Source organism: Harmonia axyridis, chromosome 6 (genome assembly GCF_914767665.1).
Source record: "Harmonia axyridis chromosome 6, icHarAxyr1.1, whole genome shotgun sequence".
In the NCBI taxonomy this organism is placed as follows: domain Eukaryota; kingdom Metazoa; phylum Arthropoda; class Insecta; order Coleoptera; family Coccinellidae; genus Harmonia; species Harmonia axyridis.
The window spans coordinates 6,268,511-6,285,087 of NC_059506.1; the positions used below are offsets into that span (position 1 = coordinate 6,268,511).

At 32.0% G+C, this 16,577-nt stretch overlaps 2 protein-coding genes across 4 annotated transcripts; one reads left to right on the plus strand and one right to left on the minus strand.

Annotated features, from left to right (window-relative positions):
- The first annotated feature begins 2,441 nt into the window (after window positions 1-2,441).
- Window positions 2,442-14,746, plus strand: LOC123682669 (double-stranded RNA-specific editase 1-like). 3 transcript variants are annotated; one of them, XM_045621418.1, is made up of 7 exons: window positions 2,442-2,603; window positions 2,662-2,732; window positions 5,912-6,137; window positions 6,304-6,486; window positions 9,280-9,509; window positions 9,568-9,754; window positions 14,401-14,746. In XM_045621418.1, exons 1-7 carry the CDS (start codon window positions 2,585-2,587, stop codon window positions 14,499-14,501), a joined length of 1,017 nt encoding a protein of 338 aa, XP_045477374.1. In that variant the 5' UTR covers window positions 2,442-2,584; the 3' UTR covers window positions 14,502-14,746. The 3 variants fall into 3 exon arrangements, with proteins under 3 accessions (XP_045477374.1, XP_045477376.1, XP_045477375.1); XM_045621420.1 differs by lacking the exons at window positions 2,442-2,603; window positions 2,662-2,732 and adding an exon at window positions 5,616-5,831; XM_045621419.1 differs by lacking the exons at window positions 2,442-2,603; window positions 2,662-2,732 and adding an exon at window positions 5,627-5,867.
- Window positions 14,747-14,972: 226 nt separating this feature from the next.
- LOC123682670 (PRA1 family protein 3) lies at window positions 14,973-16,347 on the minus strand. Its single transcript, XM_045621421.1, has 3 exons — window positions 15,974-16,347; window positions 15,459-15,676; window positions 14,973-15,401 (listed from the first exon to the last, which is right to left on the minus strand). The coding sequence occupies exons 1-3, from the start codon at window positions 16,171-16,173 to the stop codon at window positions 15,265-15,267; spliced, it is 555 nt and encodes a 184-aa protein (XP_045477377.1). The 5' UTR covers window positions 16,174-16,347; the 3' UTR covers window positions 14,973-15,264.
- Window positions 16,348-16,577: the final 230 nt, after the last annotated feature.

Genomic DNA, 16,577 nt, shown 5'->3' on the forward strand with positions numbered 1-16,577 from the left:
TAGCGGTGTTAAATCACAAGATCTTGGAGGCCAATTGGTCCAAAACGTGAAATTAGGCAGTCACCAAACGTGTCTTCCAATAAATCGATTGTGGCACGAGCTGTATGACATGTTGCGCTGTAACGTTCTGGCTATCATCGTTTTTGAAGAAGTACGGACCAATGATTCCACCAGCCCATAAAGCGCACCAAACAGTCAGTTTTTCTGGATGTAACGCTGTTTCGACATACACTTGAGGATTAGCTTCACTCCAAATGCGGCAGTTTTGTTTGTTGACGTAGCCATTCAACCAGAAGTGCGCTTCATCGCTAATGGAAGTAGTGCGCGATACATATTCCGCACAGAACCATTATTTTCGAAATGAAATTGCACTATTTTCGAGCGTTGTTCAGGCGTCAGTCTATTCATGATGAATTGCCAAACCGAACTGAGAATAAATCACTTGACAGCTGTTAAATCGGTCGCCATCTTGAACAGTAATGCCAACTTAAAGTTATATACCTCGAAAAAAAACACCCGTTACATACGATCGAAAAAATCATACTAACCCATAACTTTCCTTTGAGGGGCACATGTGAGCACAAATTGACTGGATTACGTAGAGGTTATTTAATTCAATTTTTACATTACAAATTAATTGAACTGAGAGTGATAATATATTTTCGAGATTTGGAAAAAAAAAAGTTTTTTTGACATCTTTAACATTTCGGGGGGGGTTTGAACCCCCAAACCCCCCCCCCCCCTGGCTACGCCCGTGATTTCAAGATCCACTCATCGTAGAGACTTGCGGTAAAAAATTTAACACTAAAGTGTACAAGAGAACACACTGGAAATTATTTTGAAGTTCATACCTCTACCGCTTGGGGGCGTAATAGCTACCGTTGAGTAGAAAAATGAATTTTACTCGAAAATGTTTTATATGAAGTTGAAGAAAAAATATCATCGCTGTAATCCTTCGAAAATTCTCTATCTTTTTGCATTGCCACTTTTGATTTTACGACATCAAATAAGGCTAGGTGAAAGGGAGAAATCTGACTGATTGAAACGCCTGTAACTTCAGTTTGGCTCAACATTTTTGAGCAAATTAGATCTCGTCTGAAAGATAATATCTGTTTGATTGGGGACAAAATATAGTCATGATAAATTTGTTTTTGCTGCTTTCGATAAGGGGCGCTAAGTCAGAAGTTCATTGTTTTGTTAATTTTACATTTTCAAGTTCCATCAAATTTCCATGAAAAACCTGAATGTCGCAAAGCGATAATTTCTGGCGTTCTGAAGTTCATCTCGGGGCGTTTGAAAGGGCGTTATAAGCTCAGTCTTTTCCCGAGAGATGCGCATAAAAAAAAAAATGGCCGAAAGAAGATATTCTTCAACTGATGCACTGCGAAAAACCAAATTGTGTCTTCAAGTTCTAACAGAAACAGAAATCCCATCAAAATTGTATGAAAAAACCAAAAGGTCGCAAAGCGATAGCTTCAGGCGTTCTGAAGTTATGACCGAAAGAAGACACAATTTAGTTTTTCAGTGCATCAGTTGGAAAATATCTTTTTTCGTCCATAACTCCAGAACGCCTGAAGCTATCGCTTTGCGACCTTTTGGTTTTTTCATACAAATTTGATGGGATTTCTGTTTCTGTTAGAACTTGAAACACAATTTGATTTTTCGCACTTCTTTATTATTGATTCTATAAACATGGAAGAAAAACATCCTACAGGCACTTTTTTAGTAGAATCCATTGGTGTAGGTACCTACTCATTTTTTATTGCCATTAGTTTTGAAGTTATAAATTCATAATACAAACTTTTGTTTTTCAAATGTAAACCATAACAGTTTCTATAACAAATTAAATCGCTAAATTTTTCCATTTTCATAAATAAATAACATTATATATAAATTTTTTATCAAACTTAAAAATACATCAAAAGTTTCAACTTCACATGGCGAATCAACCAAGTGCCTATCTTTAATAATCTGTGAGCTTCAGATAATTAATATATTCGGTGGCCACCAAGGTCTCCGGATTTAACATCGTTCGATTTTTTTCTCATTTATATTGTACAATACTGAAAATTTCATCGAAATTAAATGAGTCGGACCAATGTTATTAATTGAAGTACAATCTGTGGAATCAGGGCAAACAAAGAAAAACCGGAAATCAAAGATTTTTTTCAAAATTCTATTGACTAGTGTGAAATTCTCCTAAAATTTGAAAGTCTCCTACGGAATCACCCTGTAGAGCACTTCCAAGTGACGTCACTGACCCCACGGTGCATAAAATTTTAGTGTTGAACTTTTATTGATTTTATTTTTTTGATTGTCTATTTTTGGTAAATATGCAAGTTAAAAATATCTATTTCTTATTCAATCAATAAACCTCACTGGATAACTTAAAAGGACTTAGTATTCTGTGGTTTGTTACACTTTATGCATATTTGATCGATGACGCCATCGTTCTGTATTCTGTGACCAGTGTTGGTTTGTTGTAGACATTGAAATCATTGAATGTAGCTTGACAGAAATTTTTAATTGAATATACTTTAATCTCAAATTAAAATCAGAATTGTGCTTCATCAAAGTGTGGAAAATGTATAACTCCAGAAGAGGTAAAATAAATCAAAACTTAGTAAAATGGCGGTAATCTGATTCTGTTAAATTTTATAGGTGGTGGTAACAACCGCAACAATGCTAGCCGGCCAGTAGTTTCCAAACCTAATTTCGTTTCTGGAGGACAGGTAAAAATAGTTATTCTCACATTTTACTACTTATGTTTTTATTTATGTTTGAAGCATTCTTATAACCTTTAAAAATTTCAAACATTTTTCCATAACATAGAGTAAGAGGGGGTAAAGCTTTGCGTTTTTCGGTTTTTTTTAACTATAATGATTACCAGGATCAGATTGCCTCGAAATGTCATGCTTGGAAACATCAGGTCAGTCCAAGCACTTTTGAAGGAGAAATTTGATCAAGAGACTTTCGGGGTTTAGCTCCATATAATGCATTCAAGACAGCAGTAGTCTTAAAAACCAGGGTAATGAAAAATTCGTCAATGTGGACTAAGCATTACCTGAAATCTCCAGGCTTAATCAACAATCTATTAGGAACTTGTAATCGATTTTTTTTTTAAGTTTCTAGCAATTGGTAGAGTAAAACCCTACACTCAAATGGTGCTGAGATATAGTTGGAATAACTTGCAAACTCTGAGTATGAGAAACATGAATTTGATGCAAGTTCATCCACAACATTAAAGTTTAAAAAATACTGTAAAGTACGGATAATCCGAACAGAAAGTTGGTAGGACCTGTTCGGTTTATCAAATCATTCGGATTATAAGAATCATTATTGAATGATATCTATAATCTGAACATCGTTTGTGTGCAAACTCATTTTCATAAAAAAAAAGCTGTACTTTATGTAACACTATGTATTTCTTCCCATCAAAGACATGAATTGAATGATATGGTTGCCTCTTTAGTGGACACTTTCTGAACAGGTTCATCTTCGTTGTCAGAGCTTTCATTTTTCTCAGTGATATCAGCAATTATCTCATCATCTTCCTAAATCTCTGTGTATCAATTTCATCTTCATCACCTTGTGTCCATTTTTCTTTTTCATCTATTGGATCATAGTAAAATTAACTTTGTTCACTAACTCCACTAAATCAAAACCTTGATCTAGTCCTTCTCCTGATACTCTCAAAGGAATCAAACCTTCTGCAATTCATTCTTCCGTTCGGATTGCAGAGTTCAGGCTATTCGGATTATATATATTTCATTTTTACCAATTGGTCCGTTCGGATTATAGGGTACTTCGGATTATCCATACATTACTGTAACTCTATCCCACCACTAGGAGTTAAGGCAACCAATAATCTTTCTAGCCTTCTGTATTCTCTTCTTTACTTTCACTGCACCAATACCGTTCCTGTCGACAATCGCTCGTAAGTTTTTAAACTCATCCACTTGTTTTATGGTAGTGTCTTCATTGATTTGCTTCATTATTTACTACCAAAAAAAAAATTCTCGAGTAAAGCGGGCATTATTCCAGAAACAATATCACCCTGTAGATTTGCATTCAAAATTAGTATATAACATCATGAAAAATTTAAATTGGAATATTTATTACAAATTTAAGTTGGATATCTTGTGAAGGGAAGGTACTATGAGAAAAAACAAATCCAACTTCAACATTTTGCATCTCGAAAATAAAGAGTTTGCTGGTTCATTTTTATTTCTTTTTTTGTCTGTCATATTCGTTTGTAACTCCAATGTATATTCATGAATATTTTTTCTTTGTGGGTTCCTGAAAAATTTATTCATTGCATTGAAAGTTACTGTGACGTTGTTCATGTAAAAACATTTTTTTTTTCTTGTGGCTTATTATCGTATCCTGTTTTTAATTACTTATTATATTTTCGCAATTTCTGCGCATATAAAACTATCCTTTGACTGTGAATACTTTAAACTTCTGTTAATAATTTGGATCATTTTATTGGTGAGTTTTCATATTTTTCTGGGGTAGGTTTCATATTTGATTTGAGGATAACGAACGTTCATTTAAATTCGTGGTCAAGAGTGCTGTGGAGAAATTAGAGTTGATTTTCTGTGATTAATAATAATAGGATTTATTTTCGGAATTATCATAAATGACAAAATGAAAGCAAGTCAAAAAATCAACGTACATCAATAACAGGAGGGATTACAATTATATGATAGACATAAATCTTTAAATTCATTACATGAATATGATTCACAGTCTAACAGCATTGAAAATATTGTTCTACGAAATACATTATACTCCGAAATATTTCTGATAACCCTAGGAAGAAGATTGTACAGTCTAATACACATATATAAAGTGTTCGTTCAGTGTATGAGTATTTATGAATGGGATAGAAATATTCATGGACTCTCCTTGTTAAATTAGTATTTTTATATGCTTCAAAATAATAGAAATGTATGCGCAAAAACAATAAGATTCTGTAGATCAAAAAAAAACCACTCTAATTTTTCCACAGCACTCTTAACCACGAATTTTAATGAACGCTCGTTATATCCCAGTTTTTTAATCTGTCAAATGTGTACATTCTTCCATTCTTTAGCGGTTTGAATTCTGTCTTTTATGATAGATTCTTGTGCTGGTAAATAGATTAAAGATTTGTGTTCCATATGTGTTTATATATATATTTTTTCTCATTGAGTCATTCTGTTGTGTCTTGTGTGCTGATGTATTTAATTCTTAATTTTTGTTAGCAGACTCTGTCCATGTGTTCGCCTTTTTTGTTGATGTTTGGTTCTGTTTTTGCTTTTAATAGTTGCAGTTCTTCGAAAACAAGTTCATGCGAATTGCTTTCTTTATTTTTCTTTAGGCTTTGCCTGATTTTTTTATCATGATGCTATCCTTCATGGAAACCTCTTGAAATGTTTGACCCTCATTTGAAATTACATAAAATGTTGTACTGCTAATCTGAGTTTTTCTGCATTAGTCTATCTAGTATCTAGTATCTAAAAATGTTGTAATCACAGTTACTGTTTTATTGTTTCAGAGACTTAGCTTTTTCACTTGAAAAGTATTATCTTATTTTCTCATGTGATTGATGCACATGTGTTCACCATCGCAGCCAAACAATGACTCTTATTACCAATTATTCAACTTTGTCTGCGTGAAAATACAAATTCATGCTGTTTCTTGACATTTTTCTCGACAAAACCTAAATCAGACAATTAATTTTTTGTTATAAATAGTTTCTATCTGGCATTGATGAATTGTTTTAGGGCGTTATCAATAAATTTCAAATCTTAAAATCAAGGGACCTTCTACAAATGGAAAGCATTGTTTGTGTTTTTTTCTTGTTTTATTTGACTATCAAAGTATGTTGGTATATTTACAGAAATATATTTTTATTGTTTAACAGATGTTTCAAGGTCAACAAGCCTTTACTCCAAAAAAGACAGCTCCATCTCAACAACAACAGGCACCTGCACCTGTCCCTCCACCTAAAACTGAACAACCGGTGGTTCAGCAGGTTGAACAAAAGCCAATCATACCACCTGTAGAACAGGCAGTAACTCCAGTTATAGAAAATGAAGCAGCCAAAACAGAAGGCAGTAATGACACTGAAAAAAAAAGTTGGATGAATCGTAAGTATTAGCTTTCAAATAAAAAATAATATTTCTATTGTAGAATTTTTACACTTATAAAAAAAGATAAAGGAATTATTTGAATGAAAAATTTTATTCAGAGTCAAAATTCCAAAGAAGATAGAATGTTGTATTTAATTATTTCTATAAATTTTTCATTGTATAGGTAAAATTCCAAAGAAGGAAAAAGTAAGACGAAGAAATCAAAGATTGAGCAAGTTACTACAACCGAAAAATGCCTTGATGATCTTGCATGAACTTGTGCAAAATCCAGTTTTTGATGTTTCTGAAGTTGAAGGACAGTTCAAGGCTACAGTTACAGTAGCTGACATTGCACACAATGGATTAGGTGAGTTTAATTTATTATTTTTTAATATGATTTGTCTTTTGCCAAAATAGGTCCACTATGCAGACTAAACAGATTTAATAAAAGTTCAGAATTATAATCTTCACTTCTCCTTTCCTAAATATTTTTTTTCGATTCTGCATCACCTCTGTAAAACTTCGACACTTCACTCACCAAGGAGCAGTGCTGACTATTTCTTTCCTATTTTCATCCAGCTTTACAACTTGTGGAAAATAAAAGTTCTGAGGAAATTCTCTAGTTTTGGTTATGTTATCAAGAGTGTTTGAAGAATGAACAAAAATATAATGAGGTGAAAAGTTTGAATTTATATGTGCACTTATATTTTATTGAATATGTTTTCTATTCAGTCTTACCTACATGAAAGTTATACATTTCTCTCCACAAGGAGCAGTGCTGACTATTTTATTTCTATTTTTATTCAGCTTTACAACTTGTGGAAAATAAAAGTTCTGAGGAAATTCTCTTGATTTCATTATGTTATCAAGGGTGTCTGAAGAATGAACAAAAATATAATGAGGTGAAAAGTTTGAATTTATATGTGCACTTATATTTTATTGAATATGTTTTCTATTCAGTCTTACCTACATGAAAGTTATACATTTCTCTCCACAAGGAGCAGTGCTGACTATTTTATTTCTATTTTTATTCAGCTTTACAACTTGTGGAAAATAAAAGTTCTGAGGAAATTCTCTTGATTTCATTATGTTATCAAGGGTGTCTGAAGAATGAACAAAAATATAATGAGATGCAAAGTCTGAAATTATATGTGCACTTATATGTTATTGAATACCTTTTCTGTTCAGTCTTATATACATGAAAGTTATAAATTTCTCTCCACAAGGAGCAGTGCTGACTATTTTATTTCTATTTTTATTCAGCTTTACAACTTGTGGAAAATAAAAGTTCTGAGGAAATTCTCTTGTTTTCATTATGTTATCAAGGGTGTCTGAAGAATGAACAAAAATATAATGAGGTGAAAAGTTTGAATTTATATGTGCACTTATATGTTATTGAATACCTTTTCTATTCAGTCTTACCTACATAAAAGTTATACATTTCTCTCCACAAGGAGCAGTACTGTTTATTTCTTTTCTGTTTTTATTCAGCTTTACAACTTGTGGGAAATAAAAGTTCTGAGGAAAATCTCTTGTTTTCGGTTTGTTATCAAGGGTGTCTGAAGAATGAACAAAGATATAATGAGATGAAAAGTCTGAATTTATATGTGCACTTATATGTTATTGAATACCTTTTCTATTCAGTCTTACCTACATAAAAGTTATACATTTCTCTCCACAAGGAGCAGTGCTGACTATTTCTTTTCAATTTTCATTCAGCTTTACAACTCGTGGAAAATAAAAGTTCTGAGGAAATTCTCTTGTTTTCATTATGTTATCAAGGGTGTCTGAAGAATGAACAAAAATATAATGAGGTGGAAAGTCTGAATTTATATGTGCACTTATATGTTATTGAATATGTTTTCTATTCAGTCTTACCTACATAAAAGTTATACATTTCTCTCCACAAGGAGCAGTGCTGACTATTTTATTTCTATTTCTATTCAGCTTTACAACTTGTGGAAAATAAAAGTTCTGAGGAAATTCTCTTGTTTTCATTATGTTATCAAGGGTGTCTGAAGAATGAACAAAAATATAATGAGGTGAAAAGTTTGAATTTATATGTGCACTTATATGTTATTGATTACCTTTTCTATTCAGTCTTATATACATGAAAGTTATAAATTTCTCTCCACAAGGAGCAGTGCTGACTATTTTATTTCTATTTTTATTCAGCTTTACAACTTGTGGGAAATAAAAATTCTGAGGAAATTCTCTTGTTTTTGTTATGTTATCAAGGGTGTCTGAAGAATGAACAAAAATATAATGAGATGCAAAGTCTGAAATTATATGTGCACTTATATGTTATTGAATACCTTTTCTATTCAGTCTTACCTACATAAAAGTTATACATTTCTCTCCACAAGGAGCAGTGCTGACTATTTCTTTTCAATTTTTATTCAGCTTTACAACTCGTGGAAAATAAAAGTTCTGAGGAAATTCTCTTGTTTTCATTATGTTATCAAGGGTGTCTGAAGAATGAACAAAAATATAATGAGGTGAAAAGTTTGAATTTATATGTGCACTTATATGTTATTGATTACCTTTTCTATTCAGTCTTATATACATGAAAGTTATAAATTTCTCTCCACAAGGAGCAGTGCTGACTATTTTATTTCTATTTTTATTCAGCTTTACAACTTGTGGGAAATAAAAATTCTGAGGAAATTCTCTTGTTTTCGTTATGTTATCAAGGGTGTCTGAAGAATGAACAAAAATATAATGAGATGAAAAGTCTGAATTTATATGTGCACTTATGTTATTGAATACCTTTTCTATTTAGTCTTACCTAAATAAAAGTTCTGAGGAAGTAATGAGGTGAAAAGTCGGAATTTATATGTGTATATATATAACAATATTGAATACCTTTACTATTTGGTCTTGCCTTTATAAAATTTTACATTTCCTTCCTTGAATATTTCAATATTTTACCCGCTTTACAACTATGTATTACTGGTTGAGAAATCGAATCTTGGAGAAATTTTTTTTTCATTTTGTTATCTAGGATACCTTAGAAATGAACAAAAATTTTTTTTTAAAAATTATCAAGGGTGGGCCTATTAATAAGCAGACATATTTTCCACAATTTATTTTCAAACTACATTTGATACCCACACTAATAGAATGAATATTTTTAATAATTCATAATTCCTTGTTTCAGGAAAAAGTAAAAATGCTGCTAAGAATGCAGCTTCAGAAGCTGCCATTCGACATCTCATCAAATACAAAAAAGTAGAAACAATGGATGCAGCATCTGATGATGGTTCTGAGAAAATGGACACTTATGATGCCAATGAGAGTCCCGAAAGTGCTCCGTTGCCATGGCAACAAGTTGCATCCTTTGCTCTGTATAAACTTTTCGATTCTTGGGGAGAAAAACCTGAGAGAAAGGTATATATTTATATATTTTTTTTTTCATCATTATGATTGATATATAATTTTATTTCAGGAAGAACCAAAAAAAGTCAATTCTGCAAAAAAGATGCCTGAGAATCCTTCGACTCTCAACCCCATTATGGTTATCAATCAAATGTATCCTCAAGCTATTTTCGATGAATTGGAAACAATTGGCAATCCGCCAAATGTCCAGTTCAAAATTCAGTGTACTATTGAGGGCAAAAACTTTATAGGAACTGGTTAGTATATTTGTATTGAATTGCGTTTTTTGTATGATGAGTCGTCGTATTCTGGGTTGTTTTCTCTTGAAAATAACTCATCAGTGGTTAGCGAAAAATAAACTTAAAAATCTTTGTGCGCACGGTATTGTACGATAGCGTCTTTTTTTATTGATCGCTACCAAATATCTGGAGATTATTATTATTATTCCATTACCTTGACAATAAGATCGATTATATTATATTATTATATCGATAGAGATACGAATCTTCTACACTTCACAAGATTTTCCGGTTCTGGAAGAAAACAATGGACAGTGTTCCACAGAAAATATCACCCTGTAGATTTGCTATCGAAAGTGGCAGTTGAATATCTTGTGAAGTGTAGATACTAAAGGGTGGTTTTTTTTTAGAGCTATAGAACTTTAAATAGCAATAAAACAACGATGGATTATTCGATTGACATAAATTTTATTTATCATCAAGATAATCTTATGGCATTACATTTTAAATATGATTTCTGGCTTATGATCGCCACGGCTGGCTCGGATGTAGTCCAATCTGGACGTCCAATTTTCGATGACTTTTTCCAACATTTGTGGCCGTATATCGGCAATAACACGGCGAATGTTGTCTTTCAAATGGTCAAGGGTTTGTGGCTTATCCGCATAGGCCAATGACTTAACATAGCCCGACAGAAAGTAGTCTAGCGGTGTTAAATCACAAGATCTTGGAGGCCAATTCACAGGTCCAAAACGTGAAATTAGGCGGTCACCAAACGTGTTTTTCAATAAATCGATTGTGGCACGAGCTGTGTGACATGTTGCGCCGTCTTGTTGGAACCACAGCCCCTGGACATCATGATTGTTCAATTTAGGAATGAAAAAGTTAGTAATCATGGCTCTATACCGATCACCATTGACTGTAACTTTCTGGCCATCATCGTTTTTGAAGAAGTACGGACCAATAATTCCACCAGCCCATAAAGCGCACCAAACAGTCAGTTTTTCTGGATGTAACGGTGTTTTGACATACACTTGAGGATTAGCTTCACTCCAAATGCGGCAGTTTTGTTTGTTGACGTAGCCATTCAACCAGAAGTGCGCTTCATCGCTAAACAAAATAAAATGGACGTAGTGCGCGATACGTATTCCGCACAGAACCATTATTTTCGAAATAAAATTGCACTATTTGCAAGCTTTGTTCAGGCCTGAGTCTTTTCATGATGAATTGCCAAACCAAACTGAGAATAAATCACTTGACAGCTGTTAAATCGGTCGCTATCTTGAACAGTAATGCCAACTTAAAGTTATATACCTCGAAAAAACACACCCTATATAAGAGAAAAACTTTTAACTTTAACACACTGTATCTCGAAAACAAATGAGAGTCATATAACAGTTTTTTTAATTATTTTCACATGTACAATACGCTCCTGGAGTTTGGCCGTTCCTCCCGGCCCACCCTGTATATCCTAGAATTTTTTTCCCTCTTGATCTCACAAAATTCCATGTAGAAATGAAATAAAAAAATCTTCAAAACTAAACAGACCGAACTTGTTAACCAGGATAGACAAAAATAATTTGCCAAACCATTTCATCTGACATGCCAGCTTTCAAAAATCATTCAATAATATGAATTTTCTGTGCAAGCAAATAGAGGGTTTTTCAATTAGAGGTTTCATTTTGGTATAAAACAAAAACGAGAAATCAATCGATGTTCATTTCATTGTAAAGGGGAAGATATGCCATCAACAATGGAAAACGACATCAGCCCAATTACTGCTACGGTTAGGTTGCAGCATCATATCCTATATTCTTGACATTTTCCATTCGCACATTTCCGGCTGCATGTTCTCAATAACTTCACGAATTCCATCTTTTGAATCGCCTGTGGAGCATTGGCATAAATATTATCTTTTTTCACATAGCCCCAAAGAAAAAGTCTAAAGGTGTTGAATCAAAAAATCTCTGTGGCCCATTGTCATCACCTCTTCGAGAAATAACACGGCTAGGAAATCTTTTTTGCAAAATTTCGATTATTTCGTCTCTTGTGGCACGTAGTCCCGTTTTGTTAAAACTTAACTCATCCGCATCAATATCTTCCAATTCACTCCATAAAAAATCGTTAATTGTCAAGATCGACAACCTGGGTCTTTGTCAACACTACTGAGGCTACAGCAGCAGTTGTTCTTGATCGACGCTCAAGGATTCGATTCTTCACATCCCTAACTTGTCTCAACAACTCAAATTTCTCCACCACACTCTTTCACTATTATTATCCGAGAGGGTGGGTAATTCAGGACGAACCAAAAGTGCTTTATAGTTTCGCAAACTTTGAATGCAGAATTTTCACCATTTTTGTAGTGAATTTTAACAATTTCAATGCGTTGTTAAAGAGTGTATCGTTTTATTTTTAGTAATGGCGTAGTTTTTACTTGTAAAATGTCAAAAGGTAGTTGCCACAATAAATTATTAGAATCTAATAGCGTATTCGACTGGCTGCACCAGTTCGAATTATTCCGAACTAATTCTGTCATTTAGCTCTACAAAAATTTGAATTAATTCGCACTGGTGCAGCCAGTCGAATACGCTATAAAATGTTTTCAAACACGGTGTATGCACTCGTCAATTTTTGAATGCAATGACATTCGACCCAATTGAGAATATTAGTTTTAAGTGTTTGATTGTCTCAGTCTTTACTTGTCGGAAATTCATCTTGATGATTAAAAAGTAAAATAACTTATTTCCGCTTTATAAACCGGAAATAAGTTATTTTACTTTTTAATCATCATATTAGTTTTATTTCGTGGCGGCGCCGCCGCAATGTCATACTTGTCATGTCGATCTTTTTTCCGTTGATTTTGATTTGAATTTGATTGATTTATCAAGTTTAAAATCAACAGATGAACTCCAAGAATCAGTTTCCTATGTAAGATAAACGTTTGTAATATGTATTTTATTAACTTCTCGTTATAAGAAAAATGAGCAGAATGTCGGCGAAAATATAAAATCCACTAATGACAGCAAAAATACAATAGCACCAAAGGTTTTCAAAATGTTTTCATGTAAGGCCCTAATCTGAGAAAACAAAGGTGATTGAATTTTAATGAACTAGTTGTTTCTATATTGTATCTTGTATAATTTCAAGTGCAACCTGTCCAAAGAAAAGTGCAAGGAATGATCATCTCGCAAATATTTGTATTTCCTTGGAATTTCAAGAACAAAACAGTGAAAAGACATCTCCATTTGGTGCATTTGCAGTGAAATATTTACAAAACGTTTACTGGAATAAATTCAAATATTAGAAATAACAAGAAACTGTCATAATTTGTTAATAGCGCCAACTACAGTTGACTTAAGGAAGCTTAACTAATATTCTCAAAATTGGAAAAACAAAATCTAATCAGTGCATTTACCAGGTTTTTAGACATCTTTTCAGAATCTCCTGAGAATTATTGGTGCCAAATTTTTTCTTTATGGTGTCATCTTCTGGATACAGTATTAGATTATTTTGATCAGATTACTGAGCTCACATTTCCGAAATGAAAAGAGAATCAACATGTTCGTTCACCTCAGGATTATCTTTTACAATAGGAAAACGTGATAATTGGAATGGTCAATCCAATCGTAACAGATTTTTTTTATTGTAATTTGACATTCTGTTCATTATTGCAAATGTGTTTTTTAGATGATGTTTATTTTTTTCTTTGTGTATTATTGATTGGTTTTCCAAACCACATCTTCGAGTAAAAGATGATTGTTCATTTTTAGAATTTCAGTTTTCTCATTTACAGAGTGTTTTCATTTCTTGTAAAGATGTATTGATTCTCTCTCAGTAGTCACTGAGAAATTATAATTTTCCCTTGTATACACATAATAATATAATAAGACAGACTATGAATCAAAATCCTACGTTCACATTTTCTACAGCATTTTAATTGATTGATCTTGTAACATTCAATTTATAACGGTCTTCATACATCACCATATTCGACAAATTAGCCAGACATTGTGAGAAATTCAGCCCAAAAATAAAAATGAGAATAGGCTTCAAAATCTTAGAATATTAATAAGAGGAATGGAAATCGCCTTGTAACTGATGCATTTGTTTTGATGCCAATATTCGTCACTCCTTGTCTGACGGGACACTATAGCTTAAACTTAATTTGATTTATTTCGAAATTATCAATTGATGCTCAAAAATAGTATACAATGTCATTTATTCATAAAATTATTTCGTGTTGCAAAAGGGTCAATTTTTTTCTCAGTTTAATGATTTAGCTATTTTGAAGTAATGAAAAAAAGATTCCTGATAAAGCATTCAATAATCAAATCAAGATTCTCCATGCCTATGGCTCGCACACACAATCGGCTAGCTCGATTGTGATTGGTGACACTAAACTTCCAGCTCTCTTGTATTCGGAATCGAGCACAAATGTTTGCTTTCCGTTTCTTCTATTTATATTCTAAGTTCAAAATAGACTCAAAGATGGCATAGTAGAAAGAAAGGTTAGAATAAAATGGAACAAACTTTAATTTCCTGAATGAAATAATCTAGAAAAGGAGAGTTACTTTTTTTTATTAAATTATGTAGAAATGAAGCTATAATTTGGCATTCATAATTAATATTGTGATCAAAAATATATTTATTCCTTTTTTTTTCAGGTCCTTCTAAGAAGGTTGCTAAAAAACTAGCGGCTTATGCTGCTTGCCATACACTGTTGGGAATTGCATATCCACCTGAGACTTATCAACCCCCACAGTAATAGTATGATTATAATAAACCTAAAGTACTAATAAACTTTTGTGGATTTGTGGAATTTCAAACAATTTATGGTTTGAATTTAAAATATGTATCTTTTTATGATATTATGACCTTTATATATCATTAATTTTATTTTATGAGTTGATTGTGTACAGATGTTTACTGTTAAGTGATTAAATTATGTTTCATATTTGAAAGATAGTCTTCAATAAAACCTGATGCAATAGTTGTATTGAAGTTCGAACATTGTGCATGTTTTATTCTAAAGTTTTTTATTTAATGCTCCATGTTATGCAGAAACTGAATTAATTTCGTTTGTATTATATTCATTGATTATTGAAAATTCAAAATTTTTTTGAAAATGAATGATGAAGTAAACTGTTTTCCCCATTATGATTTTAGTTTCACTTTTCTAATGATTTTTACCTTCTCAACAGACAAATTGTTTCAAATTTATATAGAGAAAAACCAATTAGAATATTAGCTATTTAATTATCCACTTCAAATTCTAGTGCTCGTAACATAATTCAAAATAATTATAGTTATAGACTATATACAAACTCTTGTAATTATCACAAATAAAATACTAGTAATACATTTTGTTGAGTTACGTCTATAACTCGTTTGATCAGTTCTTTTCTAAAATATTGAGATGTTAAGCATGATAAAAATATTTTTGAAAACTTCATTTTGAATATACAGGTAATAAATCCTCTTTCAAAATGTTCGTTTAAAATATTTTATAATAATTTTTATACAGGCAATCAAAAAAAATCGCCTTCTAAACCCAATTCTTCGAGAAATATGCCCATGGGTGACCTTTTCAAACCAAGAGTTTCAACTTTATTGACAAGCTTATTCTTCAGGTTTCTCAATCGAAGTGAAGCATGGACAAAAATAGCTATAAAAAAAAATTGATTGATCAATTTTTACTGTGCAAATAGATCAAATAACTTACCAAAAACTGGTAATAATATACCAAACATAAAAACCAGTAGTGACCTTAACATGTAGGTTACAAAATAGCCACCAACCAATATCAAAAGTATAGAAATTATTGGATGATTCCTCTTAAATTGCGATGCTGCAGCTCTTTCATTGGTAATATATACAAATACACCAAAAATAACCAGCATAACCAAAAATCCACAAGCCATTTTAATAGGATGTAGTGCACTAAAAAAAAATTAATGAATTGAAAACTTCTTAACGTTTAAATAAAATTCTGACAATGTTAATAGTACTATTGCTCTTTATGAATAATTAATATTATCTTAATCTTACGGAGTTATGGATACAATTCTTAGTTGAAGCAAGATAATATATAACACCATAAAGAAAGAATACAACACACAAAAAGTACTTGTTTATTCATTGCTAATATTATCTGATTCTCTACTAGATATACATTGCGTTAGTGGTAAAAAATTGAGATTTTCAAAGAAATGAAAACCGCCATCAGATGAAACTCACCCAACACAAATAATTATCAGAATAGCCAAAAGAAAATAATTGGTTTGGTAATATAATAAGTTGCTTGTAACACGATTGCCCCATTTTTCCAAGTCTTTATAATTTGGTATTTGAAATCTCGCAGACTCTAGAATAAAGTCATCTAAACTACGTAAGGGAGCAATTTCCACTTGTCCTCCTTCCTTAGGGTTATTTTTCATCTCGAAAAAAAAATTCAACAAAACAGATTAAAACCATATAAACATTAACGCTTAAATAGAAATGATTCACTCAAATTGATGACATCAACGGAGCATAAATTACAGATAATAAAATGAGAGCTACAAATATACAACTCTAATATTTGGAAACCTCAAGAACACTGCGCAAAGTAAATGTCATAACATAACCTTAATTTTATATTAGTTCTGTAATTTTTATTTTTTGTGTTCTATCAGCTATATTTATTATTTAGTAGGGCGCAAATGTTGGTAATAATTTATAGCATTAGCGCATAACTTCCTTCATAGTTATAAACGATGATAGAGGTTTGTATATAATAAATTTGTGGGGAAATATGTATAATGATTTTTTGAAAAATACATGTTTGAGATACACACTGTAA